At 47.8% G+C, this 21330-nt stretch overlaps 1 protein-coding gene across 14 annotated transcripts in view; it reads left to right on the top strand.

Annotated features, from left to right (window-relative positions):
- Nucleotides 1–21330, top strand: part of TNRC6A (trinucleotide repeat containing adaptor 6A) — a 43684-nt gene that overhangs the window by 2883 nt on the left and 19471 nt on the right. For 6 of the 14 annotated variants that reach the window (XM_085591958.1, XM_085591957.1, XM_085591960.1 and 3 more), the window contains 5 exons: nucleotides 850–885; nucleotides 6627–6717; nucleotides 8581–8602; nucleotides 16265–16597; nucleotides 21009–21056. In XM_085591958.1, coding sequence (XP_085448084.1) covers nucleotides 850–885; nucleotides 6627–6717; nucleotides 8581–8602; nucleotides 16265–16597; nucleotides 21009–21056 — 530 coding nt within the window. Of the gene's footprint in view, nucleotides 1–849; nucleotides 886–6626; nucleotides 6718–8580; nucleotides 8603–12683; nucleotides 12935–16264; nucleotides 16598–21008; nucleotides 21057–21330 lie in introns of those variants that run through there. The other 8 variants (XM_085591961.1, XM_085591970.1, XM_085591971.1 and 5 more) reach the window with 4 other exon arrangements.

Here is a 21330-nt window from a genome sequence, read left to right as displayed (position 1 = left end):
ATTCAGAACTGGTTTGAAGTTCACATTAATGCCCTGGCTGGTTTATGTTTAGCCAGGGAGCTCTCGTTGTGTGAGCACACAGCTGATAAACCATGGCATGCCTGCGCTGGGTAGACCTGATTAATTGTTTTACTGGGGTAGAGCTCAGCAGATAGCCCTCGTTCTTCCTCCAATGTCATTATTTACTGTCTTATTAAATTTACAGTGATCTAGTTGAACTGTAAAAGAGCAGATATCCTCTCCTGAGAAGGTACATAGACCTGTGCTAGAGTTTATGTTCATCTCAAATTTCACAGTGGATGTAGACTGTGAACTCCACGGGGTGTTGGCTTTGTTTTGTGTGTGTTCTGAAGTCACTTCTGGAGTTTATGCTTATAAATTAACGGGTAGCAAATACACTTTTTAATCTTACTGGGAATATTGGCCTAGACTGTGGGTTTGTGATAGGAAAAGTATGACAGCTTTCAGTGCAGCTTGCTTATCCCATTGGAGTGATTCCTGTTTTACACTCAGGATTAGCATCTGGCTTGTCTGGCCTTTTGGAAAAGTGTCCTCATTTGGTCTCTGTTCTCTCTAAAATTCATACATGCCTGGTGCAATGCAAATATTCCTGGGCTCAAAAATAAGCGTGGTGCATGACTCGGGACACTGATTCAAACAAATCCATTGCACACTCTGTTGTGGCATTGTGTTACAAAGCAAACGTCGCCTGGTCAGCCACAGCAAGAGCTGTCTGCTGTTAGCTGGGGAAATCTAAGAGTTAAATTTGGTTAAAATCAGGACTGCTGAAAATCACCATTTAGTTCTTCTGATTTAAGCAATAACTTTTCAATTCTGTTTGGTAAACAGGGCTTTCCTGCCTCATTTATGTGGAACTGAGAGAAGGTAAATATCTGAAATACGTTGGCAATCATGTTCCCAAACCTATGGGTTTGAGTGTTGCTTCACAAGCATGCAAACCATGGGGAAGAGTCTCCATTGCTTCCATTCTCGTGTGCTTCTGCCCACCTTGGTTGCAGACTGGCCATGTTTTGGGAGAGCAAGCTTCTCACCTCTAGCTTTCATCCATGTAAAGTTACTGCTGTACAATTGATTTTTTCACTTTCATGTAACAATAACCGCCGTATTTCTGTGATATTTTTCTTATCTGCTGCAGGGAAAACATAGAGCTGGCCCAGTGATAGAGACATATAAACCAGGGAGAAATGTAGTTGTTTCTGTTGATGTGTAAGCATTTGATTTTCTGTTGGGTTTCTGGGGGTGGGTCTCCTTCCTGATAAACTTCTTGTGGACGGATATCTGCTGTGAAATGGGAAGAGGTCACTGCAGAGAAAACATTCTGTTCATGCTTTCAAAACCTTTACAGACACGTGGGTAAAATGACACCCCCCTTTCTCCTGCACAGACGCTTTGGAGGCTGGGCAGGGTTGCCCGGTGTCCCCATGGGGTCCCTGTGGTGTTTCAGGCTCACAGCAGCCCCCGTGCAGGCTGTGCTGCCTCTGCAGCAGCAGCACTGCAGCAGCCTGCACAGGGGCAGCCTTGGTGCTGGGCTTGAGCTGTTGATTGTGGAGGAGCAGTTTAATCTGCCTTCCTGGTTCCTCATTTGTTACAGGAAGATAGGGATTGTTTATGGCTGCTGCTGGAGTCCTGTGTAGTTGGATGATAAACTTCTTGGGAAAGAGATCAGTCTTTTGTCTGCTTGTGTAGCAGCGAACATCTTGGGTGAAACTCGAGGGCAAAACTAGCACAAATCATCCAGAATTAGGGTCCATTTGTAGTCCTTGCATTTGGGAGCATCATCCTGATGAGCCAGTTTCTGTATTAGGGAAGTGGGAGAGCTGGGTGGGTTGCAGGTGATGGGCAGTGGCAGACATGGTAGGTAGAATCCCGTCGCTTCACTTTTAGGGTGGAAATTTAAAGACCTGAGGTATTTAACAGCAAAAAAGAAAGTAGCTGATACACATTTTCTAATTAATTATTCAATGAAGTATTTTTTGCCAGTTTTTAGCTTGGCAGCACCTCTCCTCTCTGTTAATAGCTGGAAAGAACACACACACACGTCTGGAAATGAGTGGGTTTGTTTTGTTCTCACTGCCTGAGGCTCTCAGTGCTCCCAGGAACACGCTGGGTGGGTTCAGGTGCCAGAGCCTTTCCATCTGAGGCACTGGCAGGGGCTGTTGGGATTATTTTGTTAACTTCAAAGCACTGGTGTCTATTGCATAAACTGCAAGTGTTCATTTGGTGTAGTGTGCTGGTTTGTGGATGGCATCCATAAAGGAATTGTAGGATCCCATTTTAATCAAAATACACATTTTATAATTGATTTTTGTAGAATGCTGGTGGGTAGGAAAGCTAGCTGTTGGTTTCTACAGAACTCTACAGCCACTTTCAGTGGCAATTTTATGTAATGACGTCATTTCACAAAACTGAGAGGTGAAGGAACTTGTAGGTCAGAATACAGAGGATTTATCAGTCTCAGCAACATTTGAAAGTCTATGTAGAAGATCAGCTGGTGGTTGAACACGTGGTGCTGTCTTTGCAGAATTGTTAAAGATCTTTCAATCCCTGATACTTACCTGTAGCTACCTGGCAGTGTTCCACCTGTAGCACTGCAAGTTAATTTATAACTAGAAGAATGTTTTATAATTTATGACTAGAAGAAGAGCTAATGGTAGAAAGGATTTATTTCTTTATTTTTAAAAAAATTAATATGTCCATCACTGGAAATTTTACCTTGGTTTCAGAAGCTGCTGTGTATAATCACTTCTAATTCTTACTTGTGTGTTTGCTCCACACCTCTGTTCATCCCTCCAGTGATGGGCGCTCAGGATTCTTGCAGCCATCATTTCCTCAGTGTGGTGATAGAATTTGGATTTTATTATGGCAAAACATGTTGCACTTTGATAAATTGTAACAGCAAAGATAGCAAAGCTGCACAAACATTAATTACTTCATCCTCAGCCTTTCTGCCAGGGGAAATGTGCATGAACTTGATTTTGCTCTTCTGCAACATAAGAATAAAGGTTAACTATGCGTGTTTCAGCCCAGGTATTTTTACAATGCTAAGCTGGAGCTTCAGAAATTAAAGATTAATAGCACTCTTTTTTTCAAGAATTAAAGTAATAAGTGAAGCATGTTTTGATGCAAATATTACCTGAAGTGTTTGCAGTTAGAGCATGACAGCTTTTTCTACTTCAGAAGCCAAATAACAAATGAGGCCATACAAAAATAAAATGCCTAGTGCTGTCTTGATAACCTGTCTTAGAAGACTAAAAAGTTGGTTTTGTTTGTTTTGGGTCTTTTAATAGCTTAATTGAGGAAAGCATTTTAGTAGTTTGTTGGGTTTTTTCCCTCTGTTTACAAAGAAGAATTGTGCTTGGGTACACAATTGGAACAAAAATTTGCTGTTAAATAAATAACAGTAAATATTTATCTGACCCTCGGTCTGCTTAAATTTATGCAGATAACAGCAGCTTCTCCCTGCCCATCTTCAGAGCCATTAAATGTGCATTCTCTCCTGAGATCAAGATCCGTTTTCATTTTGCCTCACTTGAAAATAAAGCACCTTTCAAGTTAAGCTGTTGAAACCGGAGGCCTTTGTTCTGTCTCCGATGTGGATTTCCTATTGCCGGGTGTTTTATTTTCACTCGATCTAAATTGAAAAATATGGTTTGCATTTCTGCTGAGGCCATTTAACCTTGAGCAAGCTAATCCACTTACCCAGGAGGAGGAGGGCATTGCCTGTGCACGTGTGGCAGGGGAAATCAGAGACCTGTCTGTGCATTCCCCTTGTCCAGCGGGATGCTCCGTGCCTCTCCTCGGCCAGTGGATGGACCAGTGTGCTGCAAACACTCTGCAAACACTCACACAGGTCAGTGATGGAGCCCCCAGGTGTGGGGAAGCCCAGTAGAGACTTTGGGCACATAGGATGATGGATGGATGGATGGATGGATGGATGGATGGATGGATGGATGGATGGATGGATGGAGCTCCCAGCAGAACTTGTTCAGTTCTGGCTCTGGTGCTGCCACAAGCCCGGGCTCCTGCGGTGGCTCCTCTGGAGCTGCTGCTGGTGCATCCCCAGGAGCAGGGAGCTGTGAATGCAGGGTGCTAAATGGGAAATGCCACGTTCCACTCCTGTTCCTCCAGGAGCAGCATCAGGAATGGATCTCGTTATGTGTTCTAGCAGAGGCTGGAGTCAGAGCATCAATCCCATCACTTGCTGTGGTGAGAGGGCCGTGAGTTCCTGTGCTGGGAGGAATAAAGGAGACTCGTGCTTCCAGCTGTCAGAAATGGAAATTCGGGTGTTCTGTGTGACACTCTGATGACTTAGGAGGCAAATGTGAATTTTTGTCTCGGGTTTGTGTATGAGGATGGTGAATAGGCCTGTCTTACTTGAGGGGTTAAGTTTTTAGGGAAGGGCAGGGTCAGGAAGGGCTTTGCTGTTGCTGCTTAGTTGTACCAGTTGGGTTAGTTTTGCTCTGAGATTTGATGTTATAATGGTAATTAATACTCTTAAAAACCTACAATGAACTATAGGTGGATGTTATTTATCTAGGGAATACACAGAGTTCTGATTCTAATCATAGGGAGATTTTATGTCTCCTAAGTTTGCTTTGTAGTCGAAAATATGTTTGTCTTGAAAAGATAAAAATTGAATGAACACAGTGTCAGAATTTAGGAGTTCTGTTGTTCCTATGTGACAAAAACCCAGTGATGCTGTGGTAGAATATTCCAGAGATATTGGTATGTTAGCTGTTAGCATCTGTATTCCCAAAGTGAAATGTAATTGTCTTGATTTAACTGTAGCAGGATTGATGAGTTGTTTTTTTTTTTGCCTGTGAAAACACTACTTTGCATTCTGCTTGCTGTTGAATATGCTACAGCTTTCTTCTAAAAGCAGAATGATTTTTCAGTTAATGCTGTTTTGGCATGTGACAGACTGAAATTTGTTACACAAAACAAGCGCTGGGGGCTGCCTCAGCTCCTGGGACTCTGCTGAGGTTGTTGCAGATGCTGTAACTCGGAGGCAGCCGGGGCACCCAGCCCAGCACTGAGCCCCAAGAGTGGGGTTCCAGTGGTTGTGCTCTGAGTGGAAGGAGCTGTGCCTGAGCTGGAGGGAGCTGGGATCCCTGGGAGCTGTTTCCTCTGCCCTGGTTGCAGACCTGGTACTGCTCTCCACTTCAAATTGCCTGTTGGAATCTGGACTGTCCCAAATTAACCCAAACTGAGGGTCAGCATCACCAACATCCCTGTGGTTCCAAATGCTCAGGGTGTGCCAGCGAGGGGCAGAACTGGCTGAAGTGTCACCTTTGTAACGCCTGGATGTCATTGCAGGTTAATCATTGCCTCAGATTTGCACAGGGGCAGGGATTGCTCTAAATGAACTGCCCAGCTGGAATTGTTTCTGTAGTTAGCTGTCTGACCTCTTAGCTGTCCATGAAATCCTTTTTGAGACATAATTGTAAATGCAAGACTGCTTTTGCAGCGAGCCCATCCTGGGTGGATCTTGCAGGCAGCTGATGAAGCTGTGATAAAATGCAAAATAGCCACGTTGTGTTTGATGGGTTGTGCTTCCTCTGGCAGTGCGCAGTGGGGTCTCAGAAATAGCACTCTTGGCTGATTATTTTGCATACCTTAGCACATCAGAAGCCCTTCTTTCTTAAAAGAAGTAACTGATGCTTGCTTTCTGTTATTAGAAAATCTTAAAAGCCAGAATTTGGTCAGTGGAAGCTGATGCCTGCACTCGCTTTGAAAGGGACTTGAGCTGAGTTAAAAGTAGAATTAACTGGTTGTTTATATATCGAGAAAAGCAATGAAAGTTTTAGTACCTGTGGGCTATCTTGTGGTTTAATACATTCAATTTGCATTGCTCCTGACAGACTACCAAACTATCTTATTTAAAACTGGAGGTTTATGGGTGGTTTGGGGTTAAAACAGCCAGCTCAGTGTTTCCAGGCAGTCACTGCCCCATACTGGCATTGTTAGTTCTTTTTCTCCAAAAGATTTTGGAAATGTGTTTTGAAGCAGCGTGAGCTGGACAGTGCTGCTCCTGCTCGGCCTGGCTTTGAGCAGAAACACTGTGTAGCAAGTGTCCTTAATTACCCTTCCCAGTTTTGGTTTCACTTTTGGCAAGTTACGGTTTTGTTTCTCGGTTCGGGAGCTCTGAAATGGCCCAGCTGTGCCAGCTGTGGTGTGGCCCAGCTGTGCCAGCTGTGCTGTGCCCCTGCCCGCACCGGGGCGTTTCCTGCCAGAGGTGCTCGGGGATGCAGGAGCACAGGCTGTGTGTGGCTCAGGTTGCGTGCAGGAACACTCCAGGCTCAGACACAGCAGTTCAGGGAGAGATTCAGTAACATCTGAATTTGCTGGCTTTTGAGCCAAACTCCAGTCTAGGTCTTCATTGAAAGCACTGGAAGACAGAACTCCTTGCATGTGGCTTGACACCACACCTGCACTTGGAGTCCTGTCGCTGGTGGCTCGCCCTGACAGTCCCTGTAGAAATAGGATCCAATTAGAAGCAGAATTCCCCAGTTCCTTTATGTCACTGTGAAATAATTGTTCTAAAGTTAATCTAAGTGTGTACAGATTGTATTTTGGGAGAGTTAATTACAAACTGTGTGGTTCAGGGATTTAGTGCAAGAAGAGGAAGAACAGTTGATGGAAGAAAGGAAAAAGAGAAAAGAAGACAAGAAGAAGAAGGAAGCTGCTCAAAAAAAGGTATGTGGAGCACTGAGAATAAACCCCTGTGCTTAGACGTGACTTGTTTCATCACTAGTAAAAACAAGTGCTTTCTTATTAATTTAATGTTTTAAATTTAGCTGTGCTGTCAGTTATGTAGAGGTAACTGACATATTGAACATTGTAATTAGCTCTGTGTAGTTTCTTACAAAACTAAATTTTCATCTGGGTTGACCCTTCCTTTTCATGGTCAGCTGAGGCAGTCTCAGGTTTGAAGCACCTCAATTTGCTAGTAGAATAAAAGTGCTATTTTAAGGCAGTGGCTTTCAGCTGCATCCTTATTTTAATATATCTTCTTATTCTTCAGTATGGAAACATGCCATAAGAATTTGTAGTAGGTAATAAAAATTTCATAAAAAAGAAAATACTGACAGCAAAGATGTTTAGGAATGGAAATGTCACAGAAATGCTTGTAAATACTTCAGAATTCCCGTTTACTGACAAGATCCTCATCATGGCCATTGATTGTAAATATTGACCCTGTCCTTGAGAGGGGCTGGTAAATGGAGTTTTTAGACGTGTCCATGTGGGTAGGAGCAGAGTGGAGCTGCTCAGCAGTTCTGTTGCATTGCCTGGTGCTGGGTATGGCTCCAGGAACAGACTGGTTAGATTTACAGCCACAGCTTTGCCAGCAAACCCCCAGGCCCTGCTGGAGTGTGCAGGAGCCCAGCCTGACACGTTCACGGTGTTCTCTTGGGCACCTTGGCACAGGAGGCAGCCAGGAGCCCCGGCTGTGCCCCTGCTCTCCACATCTCTTCGGGTGCCGTAGGCCATCTCGGTCAGCAAACAGGCTCAGGAAAGTTCTGAGCTCTCATTCTCCACGGCCAGGAGGCAGGCTGGTGGGCTGGTCCTGCCGGGCAGGACACAGGCTCTGCAGAGGAAGCTGTGAGCCTGCACAGCAGGCAGGAGCCAGGGAGGCACCGCACACCCATGGGAAGGACAGAGCGGTGCCCGGGCTCGGTGCCCAGCTGGTTCGGTGGCTGGCACTGAGGGGAGGCGTGCAGGGACAGCAGCAGTGCCAGGGGGACACTGTGCAAGGGCTGTGCTGGTGCTGAGCAGCGTTCTGTGCATCCAGTGGCCTTTTTGTGCAGGGACACAACCCCGGGCTTCTGAGGGCACCGAGCCACCCAAGGCTTCCAAGGAGGTGTTCTGACCGTGTTTGGTGAACAAAAAGCAGTGAGGAGTCGTGGTCCCATGGGCAGTGCCTTTCTTGGGACCTGGGGAAGAGGGGGAGCAGCCCTGGAGCTCAGAGGAGGAGCTGGTGCTTTTGGGAGGCCCTTCCTGAGCCCAGCCTCACGGTGGTGTACAGTTAAAACCACACCTCTGAGTGCACTTCCATACAAGAAATGTTTCTCTCCCATTTTATCCTGTGATAAACTTTTATTCAAATAGCCCTCTCATCTTGGCCATATTACAGGTGTAACCCACTGAATCTTGCAAATGAAAGACTTGAAGCTTTGGCATTTGCTCTCTTGTTCTTTTCCAGGTCACTCCCCCTTCCCTGCCCTGTTCTGCAATAAAAGTGGCGGCAGCTCTTTGCTTCCAGGCACAGTTTTTAACTCACTTAAAACATCTTAATTTGCAAGTTTAATTTGGTCTGTTTCATGTAGTTATCTTTCAAATTAATTTTGTCTTCAGTAACATTTAAACAGCTTTTTAAACATAAGGAATAATAGGCCTGGGTTGGTTAGAGAGAGGCTTCTGAAGTAGATAATTAAATAACTTGAAACCATTTAGAAAGAGGAAAGTCAAAAGCTAATGTTGCTTTATGAAGTGGTGTGTGTACATGTGGTTTCTCTCTTATCTGCACAAATCACTGACACTTCTTTTTTCTTGTTCTAGGCCATTGAACAAAAAATCAAAGGTAAGTTACTTTACAGTTAGTTTTACTCTGTGTATTATTTCTGAGGTTTTAAATATGTTGAATCAAATGTTTCACCTGAAATCTCCTCCCAAAAGTGACAGACGAGACCCTTGAGACTTCAGCTGCACTTTTTCAAAGTGACCACAAAAGTCTAGAAGAGTAACAGCAAAGGGTATATCCAGGGATTGGAGTTGCTGATCTTTTTGTTTTCCATTCTTATTTACTTACAGAGCATCAGGCATAGGCAGCATAATACCTGAAGTTCCTCCCTTGTGTGCTTTTTCCCTTCCCCTTTTTTTGCTTCATTCAGAATAACTGAGTATATGATGGATCTGTTTGAAGTTTAATTTACAAATATTCTAAGTCAGCTGGGACTGGGAACACGTGATGGACAAGTAATTAATATGTCCAGTTTTAACTCCTGCATGTGGAGGCCTCACCCTGCAAAATGATCAGGAGGCCAATACCCAAAAGCTGTGATTTAAATATTCATGGCAGGTGGGAGCACTGTGGTTTTCTGACTGTTTGTGGGGTTTGTGGGGTTTGTATGGATCCTCATCCCACCCAGCTTCTAAAAAGGGGAAAAAAGGGATTCTTTTCACTTTCTCTTGAGGTGTAGCTCATCGCCTGTTGGCTGGGAAGTGCACAGTGGTTGCTGCAGTGGCCGTGGAGAGTGTTTGCTGGAGCCCTGCGTCCTGGGAGGGCTGGTTTCACCTAACCTGGGGCAGTGGCACACACTCGGGAGCCTCAGAGCCCTGCTTAGCAGAGGGAATTCCTGCTGGAAAAGTCCCAGAGTGCCTGAAGCTGGTGGGGCTCGGCGGCAGGGGCTGGCAGGGGCACAGTGCTGGGACGGAGCTGCGCTTCCCGGGGTGGGGACAGAGCGGGTGAGCTGGGGCAGCAGCACTGCCTGGTGCTCTGCAGCACCACTGCCAGCTCTCGGAGAGACACAGAGCTGGCCTGGCTCTGCCAGGGGCACTGTGTACTCTGGTGGGCGTGCTGAAGTGGGCAAATACCTGCATGGAGGGTTGGGTTTGCAGGGTCGGAGGGAGCCAGGGCAGCCAGGCTGCTGCGTGGGGAGTTGGAAGTTGTCCTACCCTGCCTGGGCAGGATGGAGGGATGGCTTTGGGAAACATTGCTGGAGGCAGAGGGAGCTGCAGGAGTCTGGGCAGCATCCCTGGAGCTGCTGTGTGTGTGTGTGTCCCACCATCCTCTGAGCTGCATCTGGCTGAGCAGGGATCCCACCCTGAAATCCACGGGGAGTTCAGATTTCCCTCTGGGCACAGGACAGCAATTTAAAATTAAACACATGAAATAAAATTGCTTGAATGCTATTATAATTAATAAATATTCTTCATTTATTTTTTTAGCATGCCATTTTTGAAGCAGTGCATGGAATTGTGTTTGAATACAGGCTAAGGGTTGGTTTTCTTCTATACACTCCTTCCATAAGGCTTCCAGGATAATAGACCAGATTTAAAGGATTATGAAAATGTGTGGGTTTATTCTGAAGTGATAAAACATGTCTGAAAAGGCAGCAAAGAAGGAAAATGGTAGAATACTTTGCTGTATAATAATAATGAGCACTTGGAGTGCCCATTTGACCCGTGTGCTTGGGCTGCACTGGCATCACATCAGGGCAGAGGCTGCACAAGCAAATGGCTAAAAACAGCATGAGCCAGGAGGGCAGGAATTCTGCTTGGGAGGCTGGCCAGTGGGAATCTTCACTTGAAATGGCAATATATTTCTTCTGAAGGACAGAGTAATTTAATTTTTTTTATTGTTATTATTTTTTTGTCCACTTTGAGGCTTAACATTCACTGATGGAAGTGTTAAGTTCCACCTTAATTATGTTATTATTTAAAGGGTGTTTTATAAAGTTCATCAGGAATTCAGAGTTGTCAGAGAAACATAAACTGCAAGAAAAGACATCATGAGATGCAAATACAGAACTTTTTGCTACAGTTTCTATAGGAACAAATACGAAGCTTGTGTTGCACATGACTCTTGCCTTGTTTCACCAGTTTTGCCTCCTTGTGTTCGGGATGCAAATTAATGTTTCATTAGTTTCCAAGTTTCCATCACGTTAATGTCTTGAATAATTTATTCTGTGCATGAGCTGAAGATAAAATACAAGAGTATAGGATCTCTAAATAATTCAGAATTATGTGCCTCTTTCAGAAAAGAAGCTGGTTAAGTGCTGGGGATGGGAAGGGATGGCATTTCTTGGTTTTAAGTGTAATTTGGACAGCTCCAAACTGTTGTTTTAGCGAGGAAGAAATTTCTGTTGTACCAGCTGAAGCAGCTCCCAGTGTTCATGTAAAATTACAAGAACCTTCCGAGGAAGTTCGTGGAGCTGGGGGTTTTCCTGTTCAGGATTGGGAATTAAAGTGATGAAAAATATGCTAACAACCATGTTTCTGGTACCAGCAGCATTTAAGTGCCAAAATATCACAGTTTAAAATGCACGTGTGGTATTCCTGTGGGTTTCAGGGGTTCTGACCTGCCTGGTTTGATCCAGCTGGTGTTACTAGAGGAGGGAAGAGGAGGTTGGCAGTGAGAGGTTGCTAAGTGGAAAGTTTATCTGTTTGTGCAGCAGCTGGCACATCATGTGCCTTCCCGTGTACCCTTGTTCTCTTGTACCAGGCATTCTAGGAAAAAATAAGTATAATTTGAGTTCCTATTTGTTGGACGTAGAAAAATGTGTAGAACTGTCCGTTGTGGTGTTCCTTCTAGCATGGCAAAGTACATCCTTTTGCTGTGTTTGGAGTCAGTGCTGTTGGAGACAGACGAGGCAGTCCATTATCCTGAATTTGCCCGGACCAGGCAGCGCAGGGGATGGTGCTGGGAGAGCCAGGCGGAAGGAAAGGCTGTTCCAGGAGCAGCTTTGGGCCGGGCTCTGCCCGGTGCTGCGCTGCCAGCTCAGTGGGGCTCCCTTGGCGCTCGGCTGGGTGGATGGGGAGGAGGTGATGGAGAGCCCGGAGCTGGGCTGGCTCTGGCTCGGCGCAGCAGCAGCACCAGCCCGGCCGTCGCTGCAGCCCAGAAGTGCATTATTTCATGTGCAACTTTCATTGCAGAGCAGAGTCAACGGAATTGCCCGCTGAAACGGAAAGTGCTCTAAAAATAGCTGGGTGTGGAATTGAAATCTTTGACTCATATTTCCCACCTTGGAAACTTCTTGCGCTTGTTCTTCTCCGCGAAGCGGCGTGGCCCGACTGCACAAACCCTGCTGGGCTCTGCCGGGGCTGTCGCCCGCCCGCCTGCGCTTTTCCCCCTCGGCACATCTCTCCTTTCGTGTCAGTGCCGGGCGGCCGGAGGGTCGCGGCCGGAGGGTCGCGGGGTGGCCGCCCGTGCCGCGGGGAGGGCGCGCTCAGCCCCGCGGACCCGCAGGGGTTAAAGCCTTGGCAAACACGAGATATTTTCCAGAGCAGCTCCCGGCTCCAGCTGCGGCCATCTTTCCAGCAGGAAAATTCTAGCACCGCGTCTGCGGCGTGCCAGCCGAGCGGCGGCGGGGCCGGGCCGTGCGGGGCCGGGCCGTGCCAGCCGAGCGGCGGCGGGGCCGGGCCGTGCGGGGCCGTGCCGTGCCAACCGAGCGGCGGCCCGGGCGCTGCGGGGCCGTGCCGTGCCGGGCCGGCCCGGGGCAGCCGCCGTGCCGTTCCGTGCCGTGCCGGGACGTGCCGGGGCAGCTGCGGAGCCGTTCTGTGCCGTGCCGGGCCGTGCCGTGCCAACCGAGCGGCGGCCCGGGCGCTGCGGGGCCGGGCAGGGCCGGGCCGGCCCGGGGCAGCCGCGGGGCCGTTCCGTGCCGTGCCGGGGCAGCCGCGGGGCCGTTCTGTGCCGGGCCGGGCCGTTCCGTGCCGTGCCGGGCCGTGCCGGGCCGTGCCGTGCCGGGCCGTGCCGTGCCGTGCCGTGCCGGGGCAGCCGCGGGGCCGTTCCGTGCCGTGCCGTTCCGTGCCGTGCCGTGCCGGGCCGTTCCGTGCCGTGCCGTGCCGGGGCAGCCGCGGGGCCGTTCCGTGCCGGGCCGTGCCGTGCCGTGCCGTGCCGTGCCGTGCCGTGCCGTGCCGTGCCCGCCCCGTGCCGCCCCGGGCCCGGCCGCCCGCGCTGCCTGGAGCTCCCTCCGGCAGCTGCCATTGGTGTTGGTGGAGGGGGAGTCCCGGGCCCCTGCTCCAGGAGGAGTTGGCAGGCAGCTCCTGGAGCAGTAAAATGACACCATGCTTCTCCTCCATTTTCTAATGAAATCTGCAGAGTGGGAAAGCAACACAAGTTGGGAGCGTCTTTCTTTGGAATCTCTCTGTAAACTGTAACTCCACCATCCCCTGCTCTGCGGCTTTGCAGCAGGTTTGTTCTTTATGAAAATCCTGTCATTTTTAATACTACTTTCTCTAAACTCGCTGTTGCTAGTCAATTAACTGTGATAAACTGTAAATCTGTTCATATTATATTTCTGCCTTAACAGAATTCAAAATAAAATGCTGGTGTGTAGAACAAACTTTTATTAACAAGCAACTAGTCTAGAGCAAATTAAAATATTAAGATAACGATTTAGGGGTGCTGGAATTCATAGTAGCCATGTTGGAATATTAATGTGTTATTTAGCCTTCTGAGAAGTTGTGGAGCAGAAAATGTGGGACAGGGGGAATTTTATAGCTTAAAACTTACTCTGTGGTTCTGAGGGAAGCAAAGGCAAGGGAATTCTTTCGCGCTTTGGATAATTTCAGTTGAAAATTAGCATATAATTGTGAACTCTGCATATTCTATAGCCTAGCCCTGGGACCTGGCAAATGTGTTATACAATTTGCTGATATCGTAGTAGATGGAATTGCCATATTTGCTAAGGAAACAAATGGTTAGAATATATGTGAAATATAATATTCATAAGCTGTTAGAGAAGTGCTGTTGGGGCTGTGCCTCAGGGCTGGCTGGGCAGCCAGTACCATGTTTATTTATTGCACTCCTTGATAATCAAAAGGGATTTGAGTTCCTGCAGGTCCGTTGGGGTCGGTTCTAACACACTTGGTCTTAAAGTAGCTTTAATCAGGACAGTGAAGTGTTAGGGGAGCCCTGGGCGTGCTGCTGGCAGCTTGGCTGCTGCCTGGGGGCTGTCATTTCACATGGAAATGATTTCACTTCACCCCCAGCAGCAGTGGAAGTGGCAGGGAAGGAGAAGCGACTCAGTGACCGTGTTACGGGGTGCTGCACGTTGTATTAAATCTCCTCTGGAGCGTTTGTGTTTTCTGCTGAAGGTGGCAGTGGGAGGAAGAGGAGCAGGAGCAGTCTGTGCCACAGGCTGGAGGGGTGTGTGTGTGGCCCCAGGAGTGCAGAAAGGCTCCCGTGTGCCACCGGCAGCTCAGCTCCGTGTGCTCCGGGCTCCACAGGGTCATCCTGGGAATCAGCTGGGCCAGGAGACGCAGGGAGAGCACCAAAAGTTGTGGTTTGGGCACTGGTTACAGGCTGTGCAGTGTGAACAAATGTGGTTTAATTTCAGAGCTTGTTGCAGTACCTGGACCAGTGCAAAGTCCTCCTGCATGCAATTGTCAACAAATTGTCAGCAATTCGCTTAAATAGCACCTCTCCCCCCCTTCAGGGCTTAGTCACTCTCACTTACTTTATTTATAATGCAAGAAATTTTAGAAGCACCAAATGAAATAGATTTGTTTAATATTGTTTCCTATTTGTGAAGTTCAGTGTTGAACCAGAAGTCCAAATCACAATTTGTTGTCTCATCATGTGCATCAAAATATTTTGCAAGGAATCAGTTGCCTTCCCTTAATATAGGGAACTGAGGAAATGTGAAGTGGTGGTTGTGATCTTTATCAACTTCCCAGTTTATCTAATAGCCTTTCAATACCGTCTATTCCCTGTGCTCTGTGCAATAACTTGAGTTGTGTCCTGGCCTTTCCTCTCCTTAGTTCTGTCCCTCTGCAGTCAGCTGTGCACTGGGAGGGCTGGGGGCCCTGGGAGGGGCAGCTGAAGCTGGGTGTCCTCACCCTGAGACTTCTGCCTGCCTTTTTGTCGAACAAGGAGGTCTCCTTTTTCTTTTCTGCTTCCCTTAAGCAGCCAAAATCCAATATTCCTCTAAAACACAACTGAGATGCAGATTCTTCAGTGGCTTTTTATTCTAAAGACTTCTATTTCATGTTTTTCAGAATACATAAAATAGAAATAAACAGAGATTATATCATAAGTAGCACTGACAATATTCAAATTGATTCCTTAAACAAAAGCTGAAGTTTGTTTTTATTTTTTGTTGTATTCCCATGACTCAGTTCCTGAAAGTGAATGATAAAAAGGTCTTTAAATATTATTTAAAAGGTTTTAAAAGCCCCTGAAAACTACATTATCAGTTATGTAGTAACGTTATCCCTGACGCTGAGGGAGGTCATGGTCGAGTGTTGAGGTGTCTTGGGAAGTTGCAGAATAAATATTGACACTTAATGGATATCTCATCCAAGGAATTTGAAAAGTGCATTAACACATCAATAGAGTGAGGAGGGGCAGAGCTGAGCTGCAGCTGCAGGGATGGCAGCAGGAGCAGCTCAGAGTGCCTCCCTGGCCTGGCTGGGATGGGCTGTGGGGCTCAGCGTGTCTGGGTTCCCTTTGCCCGTGTCCTGTGGGGCTCAGCGTGTCTGGGTTTGGATCTGATCCCTGTGCCCGTGCCCTGTGGGGCTCAGTGTCTGTGGGTTTGGATCTGATCCCTCTGCCCGTGTCCTATGGGGCTCAGTGTCTGTGTGTTCCCTGTGCCCGTGCCCTGTGGGGCTCAGTGTCTGTGTGTTCCCTGTGCCCGTGCCCTGTGGGGCTCAGTGTCTGTGTGTTCCCTCTGCCCGTGCCCTGTGGGGCTCAGTGTCTGTGTGTTCCCTGTGCCCGTGTCCTGTGGGGCTCAGTGTGTCTGGGTTTGGATCTGATCCCTCTGCCCGTGCCCTGTGGGGCTCAGTGTCTGTGGGTTTGGATCTGATCCCTCTGCCCGTGTCCTGTGGGGCTCAGTGTCTGTGTGTTCCCTGTGCCCGTGTCCTGTGGGGCTCAGTGTCTGTGTGTTCCCTCTGCCCGTGCCCTGACCTTCCCTCGCCCTGCTGGGCCCTGCTGTTGGGTCTGGGATCCTCTGGAGCTGCAGTTGTGCATTTGGCATTTCCCCAGTGCCAGCCCTGTCCTGCCGGGCTGCGTGCAGCGTGCCCTGGGCTGGCAGCCCGTCCTGCTGGCAGGAGTGACTGTCCCTGTGCGTGTTGGGCTCCTTAGAGCAGGGAGGCCTCAGCAGCATGTCCTGTAGGTCCTGTTTGCCCCTTGCTCTTTTTGGGCCACGCCAGAGCAGTTTTCTATAGGTAATACTTAGGTGGAAACTTAATTTTTTAACTTAAACATTTTGTAAAAAAAGGTTCAGTGCTGAAGTAAACGGCCTAGTGCTGATTTGTGGCGAAAGCTGGTTAGTAGCATCCTGTATTGGTTAGGAGTGATAGCAAGGCATATTCCTGCTTCCAGGTCTGTGCCATGAAAGTGTGTCATTGAGGGGTAACAGAGCTTTTCCTCAGGGATGGGTTACAGCTTGAATCAGAAAAAATGCTGCCATGACCTCATAAACAAGCACCTCTAATAATATTGACTTAGTCTTCACTTTTGAAAGTTGCTGTTCACATGAATAACTTTGTCCCACTTTCTTTTTCCTGGGGGTGGGGGCAGTGCCAGAACAAACCAAGACCAGTGTAAGCCAGCCCCAGCCCGTCACCTCCAACGGCACTTCCACAGGAACCAGCACTACTAATAATGCCAAGCGGGCCCCAGCCAGCAGCCAGCAGCAGCCCTTGCCTCGATACCCTCCTCGGGAAGTACCGCCGCGATTCCGACACCAGGAACACAAACAGCTTCTGAAACGGGGGCAGCAGGTACCGGTGATAGCTGCAAACCTGGGATCTGCTCCCAAAGTGGCCAACGGCCAGTCCGGAGGCAGCACTGGCACCAATAACCAGCCCGAGAGCAACGGAGAAGTGCCCAACAGCAGCAAAAAACAGCCAGGTGAGGGCAGCTGCCTTGTTTTCCTTTTCAGCCAACGCGATTGGAGCTTGCACTGTAAGCTGCGGCGTGAGGAGGTCCTATCCTGTGTCAGAGCTTGCAGGTGAATGCTGCAGGGTGGTTTTGCCTCTCTGGGCAGGTTGCACACGAAGCTGCAGCCTTGCCTCAGTGCTGGCTGTCGGCAGCAGCGAGGAGCAGGCTTGGAGCAGGGCTGGAGCAGGCTTGGAGCAGGCTTGGAGCAGGTGGTGACTGCAGTGTGACCTCTGCTGTGCTGCACATTCCCAGGCTTTGTCCTCAGCATTGATCCCAGCATGGTACTTGGTACTAAGCACCTTTTTTGTGTCCAGTTTTGGTAGACACGTCCCAGAAAGAAGGGTCTTTAGGACCATCCCAGAGATGGGCTGATCCCACAGCCTGGGCAGCAGGGGAAGGGGAATTCTGCCCCACTCAGCTGAGACCCCACCTGCAGAGCTACCCCAGCCCTGGAGCCAGCACAGGGAGGATGTGGAGCTGCTGGGGCCAGTCCAGAGGAGACACCAGGAGGGATGGGGCAGCTCTGCTGGGAGGAAAGGCTGGGACAGTTGGGATTGTTCAGCCTGAAGAAGAGACCAGGGGTGACCTCATTCTGGCCTTCCAGGACCTGAAGGGATCCTACAGGAAAGATGGAGAGAGACTCTTCACAAGGAATGGAGTCACAGGACAGAAGGGGAATCCCTTCCCACTGCCAGGCAGGGATGGATGGGATATTGGGAAGGGATCCTCCCAGGCAGGGTGGGCAGGCCCTGGCACAGGTGCCAGAGCAGCTGTGGCTGCGCCATGATCCCTGGCAGCATCCCAGGCCAGGTTGGACATTGGGGTTTGGAGCAGCTGGGACAGTGGGAGGTGTCCCTGCCATGGCAGTGGAACTGGGTGTTCTTCAGAGCTCCTTCCAGCACACTTCTTTATGTGATTGAACAGCACCTTGAGACTTGGCTTTCATTTCTAACTTCATACCTGGAGATCCAGCCAGGGTACAGTGTGTTCAGGATATCAGAATTGTCTTTTATTGTCAGGTCAGAGTTTTTCTCTATTTTTTCACCTGAAGTTTGGATGTATTACAGAATGGATCCACTTTTACCTTTTCTGCTATTTAAGTTCAATCATCTTTTGTTATGCATTTCCTCAAATAGCCTTTTAAGTCAGATGAGCTTGCCTGTTACATATGTAGGATGTGCTGTTCAGTGACTGCACTAACATGCAGCTCAGTTAATTTTACAGGACATTAATGTAATTTATTGTAATGTAAGTAACTTTCTGTGAGGGATCGAGCTTTTCAAAGGGATTTGGTATTAATGCATGCCAATGCTTAATACTTGTATTTACATTTTGATGTGCACGTGGCAGTAATGATGTAACTTTTTACCACAAATTGTTTCTTCTGTGACTTTACTGAATTCCCAGTGTTTCTCAAAATTAGTGTTTCATAGACTACGAAAGATGTGATTCTCAGCCCCTCTAACAAAAAAAAAAAAAAAAAAAAAAAAAAAAAAAAAAAGCCTTGATATTTCAAGTTTGAGTTAAATTTTGAGCTGTTCTGATTACTGCATCTTGAAGAAGCAGGATGTGAAATGAAAGTAAACAAAACACTGGAAGCAGTTTATCCATGAATCCTTGTGGAATGTTCCCCATATTATTTTTTATACTTTCCAGTATTATTTCTGTAACATACTGATAGAACTCTTTACCATTGCAACAGGTAGTTTTTAAGTGGCTTACTTTCTTTGCTTCACCTGTATGGTGTTGTTCCTGTCCATAGTGATATTTAAAGTTACCTTTCATTAAGGTGAAACTTTTCCTGCTACTGGTCAAGGTGTGTAGCAAGGTGATTTAAATAAGAGGGTGATTTAAATAAAAATTCACACATAAACTAATTTAAGAAGTACTACTGCTTATACAGCTTAATAAGTCTCCCAGCTGTATCCAGAGCATTTGTGTGCTGTTCTCCATTGTGCTGTCCTGTGAGTACCAGCCCAGCATTTAATGAGCTGGATCCCCATTTGTGTGCTGCGTCTGCCCCAGGGCTGCTCAGTTCTCTGTGCTTTTGGGCAGTGCCAGCGTGTCCCAGTGCTGGGCTGGGGCTGGGCTGCCTCCCTGGTGCGCTCTGAGCCCGTTTGGGTGGTGTGTCTGCACACCAGGCTGCAGCCAGCGGGGTTCAGAGGGACAGAAGGGCTGCCCAGATCCCTTTGCCACTCAGGAAGGTGTCTGTGCTGGCTGCAGCTCCTGCCAGAGCTCTGTCCTGCCAGAGCTCTGTCCTGCCAGAGCTCTGTTCCTGTGTCCCGTGGCTCCCGGGAGAGCTCGGAGCTGCCATCTGAGGCTGGGCACTCAGCTCTGCTTTCTTGGTGCCATGTGTGTGCCTGGAAGGTCTCCTGCCCTGGAATAACCAGGAACAAGGGCTGGTTTGGATGTGTTGGCATGTTCCTTCCTAAACACAGACAAGATGATCATGGAAAGGCAGATGATTTTTCCGTGCTGGGTGTCTGTGCTGGTTTCGAGCTCTGGTCTGGCACGTTGCTGGTGGAGGTGGGGGAGGCCCCATCCAGCAGGGCCTGGTGTCTTCTCTCACCTTTGTATCTGCAAGGAAATGCTGCTGGTATTTGCCTGTCTCAGTTTCACTCACTCTCCCTTCTTCCTCTTTCAGCCTCCACCAGCAGCTCCAGGTAGTCTCTGTGTTACCTCTGGAATCCAAAATCTCATGCAATCTGACAGATCTGTAGGTCACTTGCATTGACAGGATATCCATGGACACGGGGGTTAAACCAGTGGCTACTGGGATGGATCTGTATTTTAGGGCTAAAAGAAAAACTGTGGCTTCAAGTGTTGAAGTCAGAATTGCTGGACTGGGAATGGCTGTGGGTTTGTGTGGAATTCCTGGAAGGTTCTCTTCCCAGTTCCAGCTGTGGTTGGAATGGTTTGGTAGGTGCTTCGTAAAAGCCAGGTAATGCAGGCAGATATTAAAAATTAATGCTGAATTAAAAATCTTTAATTGCCCTGAGCACACTAAGATTTTAAGTTGTTGGTGTTGGAGAATTTTTAAATTATATCAGTGGTCTAAACCCCATCTCTTTACTAGTGTTTTGTGTGAATAGTTGTCTCCTGTTTGGAAAATCAATGTGCTTTGTCTAGAAGTAAAGCTGAAGAAGGGATAGGCCCTTGGGCTGGTTTTTTTCCTGCTGTTTTTAGGACATTTGGCATAATGTTTTAGTAGAGACACATAAATTAAGCTCACATAGTGCTTCTGAAACAGATCCAGGCCAGTGCCAAGATGGCTATTTTAAGAAATCTCCCTAAGTAGCTCTTTATCAGGACACTTTCATACCCAGTTTAGTTGTTTTCACTGACGTGCCCCATGTGCAAACTTGACATGAAAGGCAGGGTTGATTGCTGCCCTGGTGTTTGCTCACCTCTGCTCTGGAACACCTTGCAATAACCAGGTGGTTGTTCCATGATGGAATGATTTATTCCCAGTAATTGCTTTTGGCTGTGTCCAGAGCTGAACAGGAGAGCACGACCGGGCTCCTGGCAGGGCTCCAGCCTGGATTCCTCCATCTGCCTTTGTCCTGGTGCATCTACAGCAGAGGCACAAGGTTGTGTCCCAGCCAGAGCCCTTGGGAGCAAAAGATGGAGCCTGTAACCTGGGGGTGGCTCCCAGCTGTTGGAGGAGGCAGGAAAGTTGGGATCTGCAGTTAGTAGTGATGAAGGCTGGATTCGTTCGGGGAACGTTGCCTTTGGTGTAACAGCTGTAAAATGTGTGGTTTGGAAGATGAAGTTTGATTCTGTTCAGTGCCTGTGTGGCACAGGGCAGGGGCAGGATGTGAAAGGGGGCAGAGGATGGATTTTTCTGCACGTGCTTAGGTTCAGCCAGCCGTGGGCCATACTCAGATGTTGCTGTTTGCTCAGTCAGGCATCAGAGTCCTGGCTTGGAGGTGGAGCAAATCTGCAGTTAGAGAGGGGAGAGGAACTTGCTGCAGTTTCAGGGCTGACTGCTCAACGTCTTAGTCAGTACAGTCCAAAATGATCTGGGTTTGGTTTCACTGACTGTAAATTCTTCCTCTTTTTTGTAGAAATCAAACTTTTAAGGACACGTTAAATTGGTTCATTAAATGCCAAATGTGTAACAAGTAGGTTGTAATTGAAATGTGTCATAGAAGCAGCAGAATTGCTGATTCTCACATCCCCAAGCTGAGTTTGCTGCCGTGTCCCTGCTCCCTGTGTGGGGAAGGTGATTCAGAGCAGACAGTGAGACTGAGCTGGCTCTGAGAGAAACCTGTCCTGAAAAAGGGGTCTAAGGACGGGGTTTAAGCAGGGAGTGCTGTGAGGACTGTTCTCTCATTTGCTGAAGTAACACTTCTGTGATTTTCTTGCTTTTTTTTTGTAGGCATGCCTCCCATTCGGGACTTGGTGAGCCACTCCCCTAACCAGTCAGGTTAGCTACTTCCATCTCACCTGCTTTTGCACTACATGTCTGTGGTAGTTACATGTTTCACACAATTTTGTCTGATTTTTTCATTTTTATTTTTATTCTTTGGCTTATGCTTTTCATTGGCATGGGTGTGTGAATGATTGCAGTAAACTTTCTCTGTGCCATTGCATACTAATTTAGTTTAATATTTTTAATTTTCTAATTAAGTCAGAATTCATACTAAGAGTTTTTGTCACCTTAGCATTAAAATATTGGGGTTTTTTTACATTTATGCTTC

This window comes from Lonchura striata, chromosome 14 (genome assembly GCF_050655825.1).
Source record: "Lonchura striata isolate lonStrDom1 chromosome 14, ASM5065582v1, whole genome shotgun sequence".
Classification (NCBI taxonomy): Eukaryota; Metazoa; Chordata; class Aves; order Passeriformes; family Estrildidae; genus Lonchura; species Lonchura striata.
Note: the sequence above shows the minus strand (reverse complement) of the source record. Positions and strands in the feature narration are given on the sequence as shown.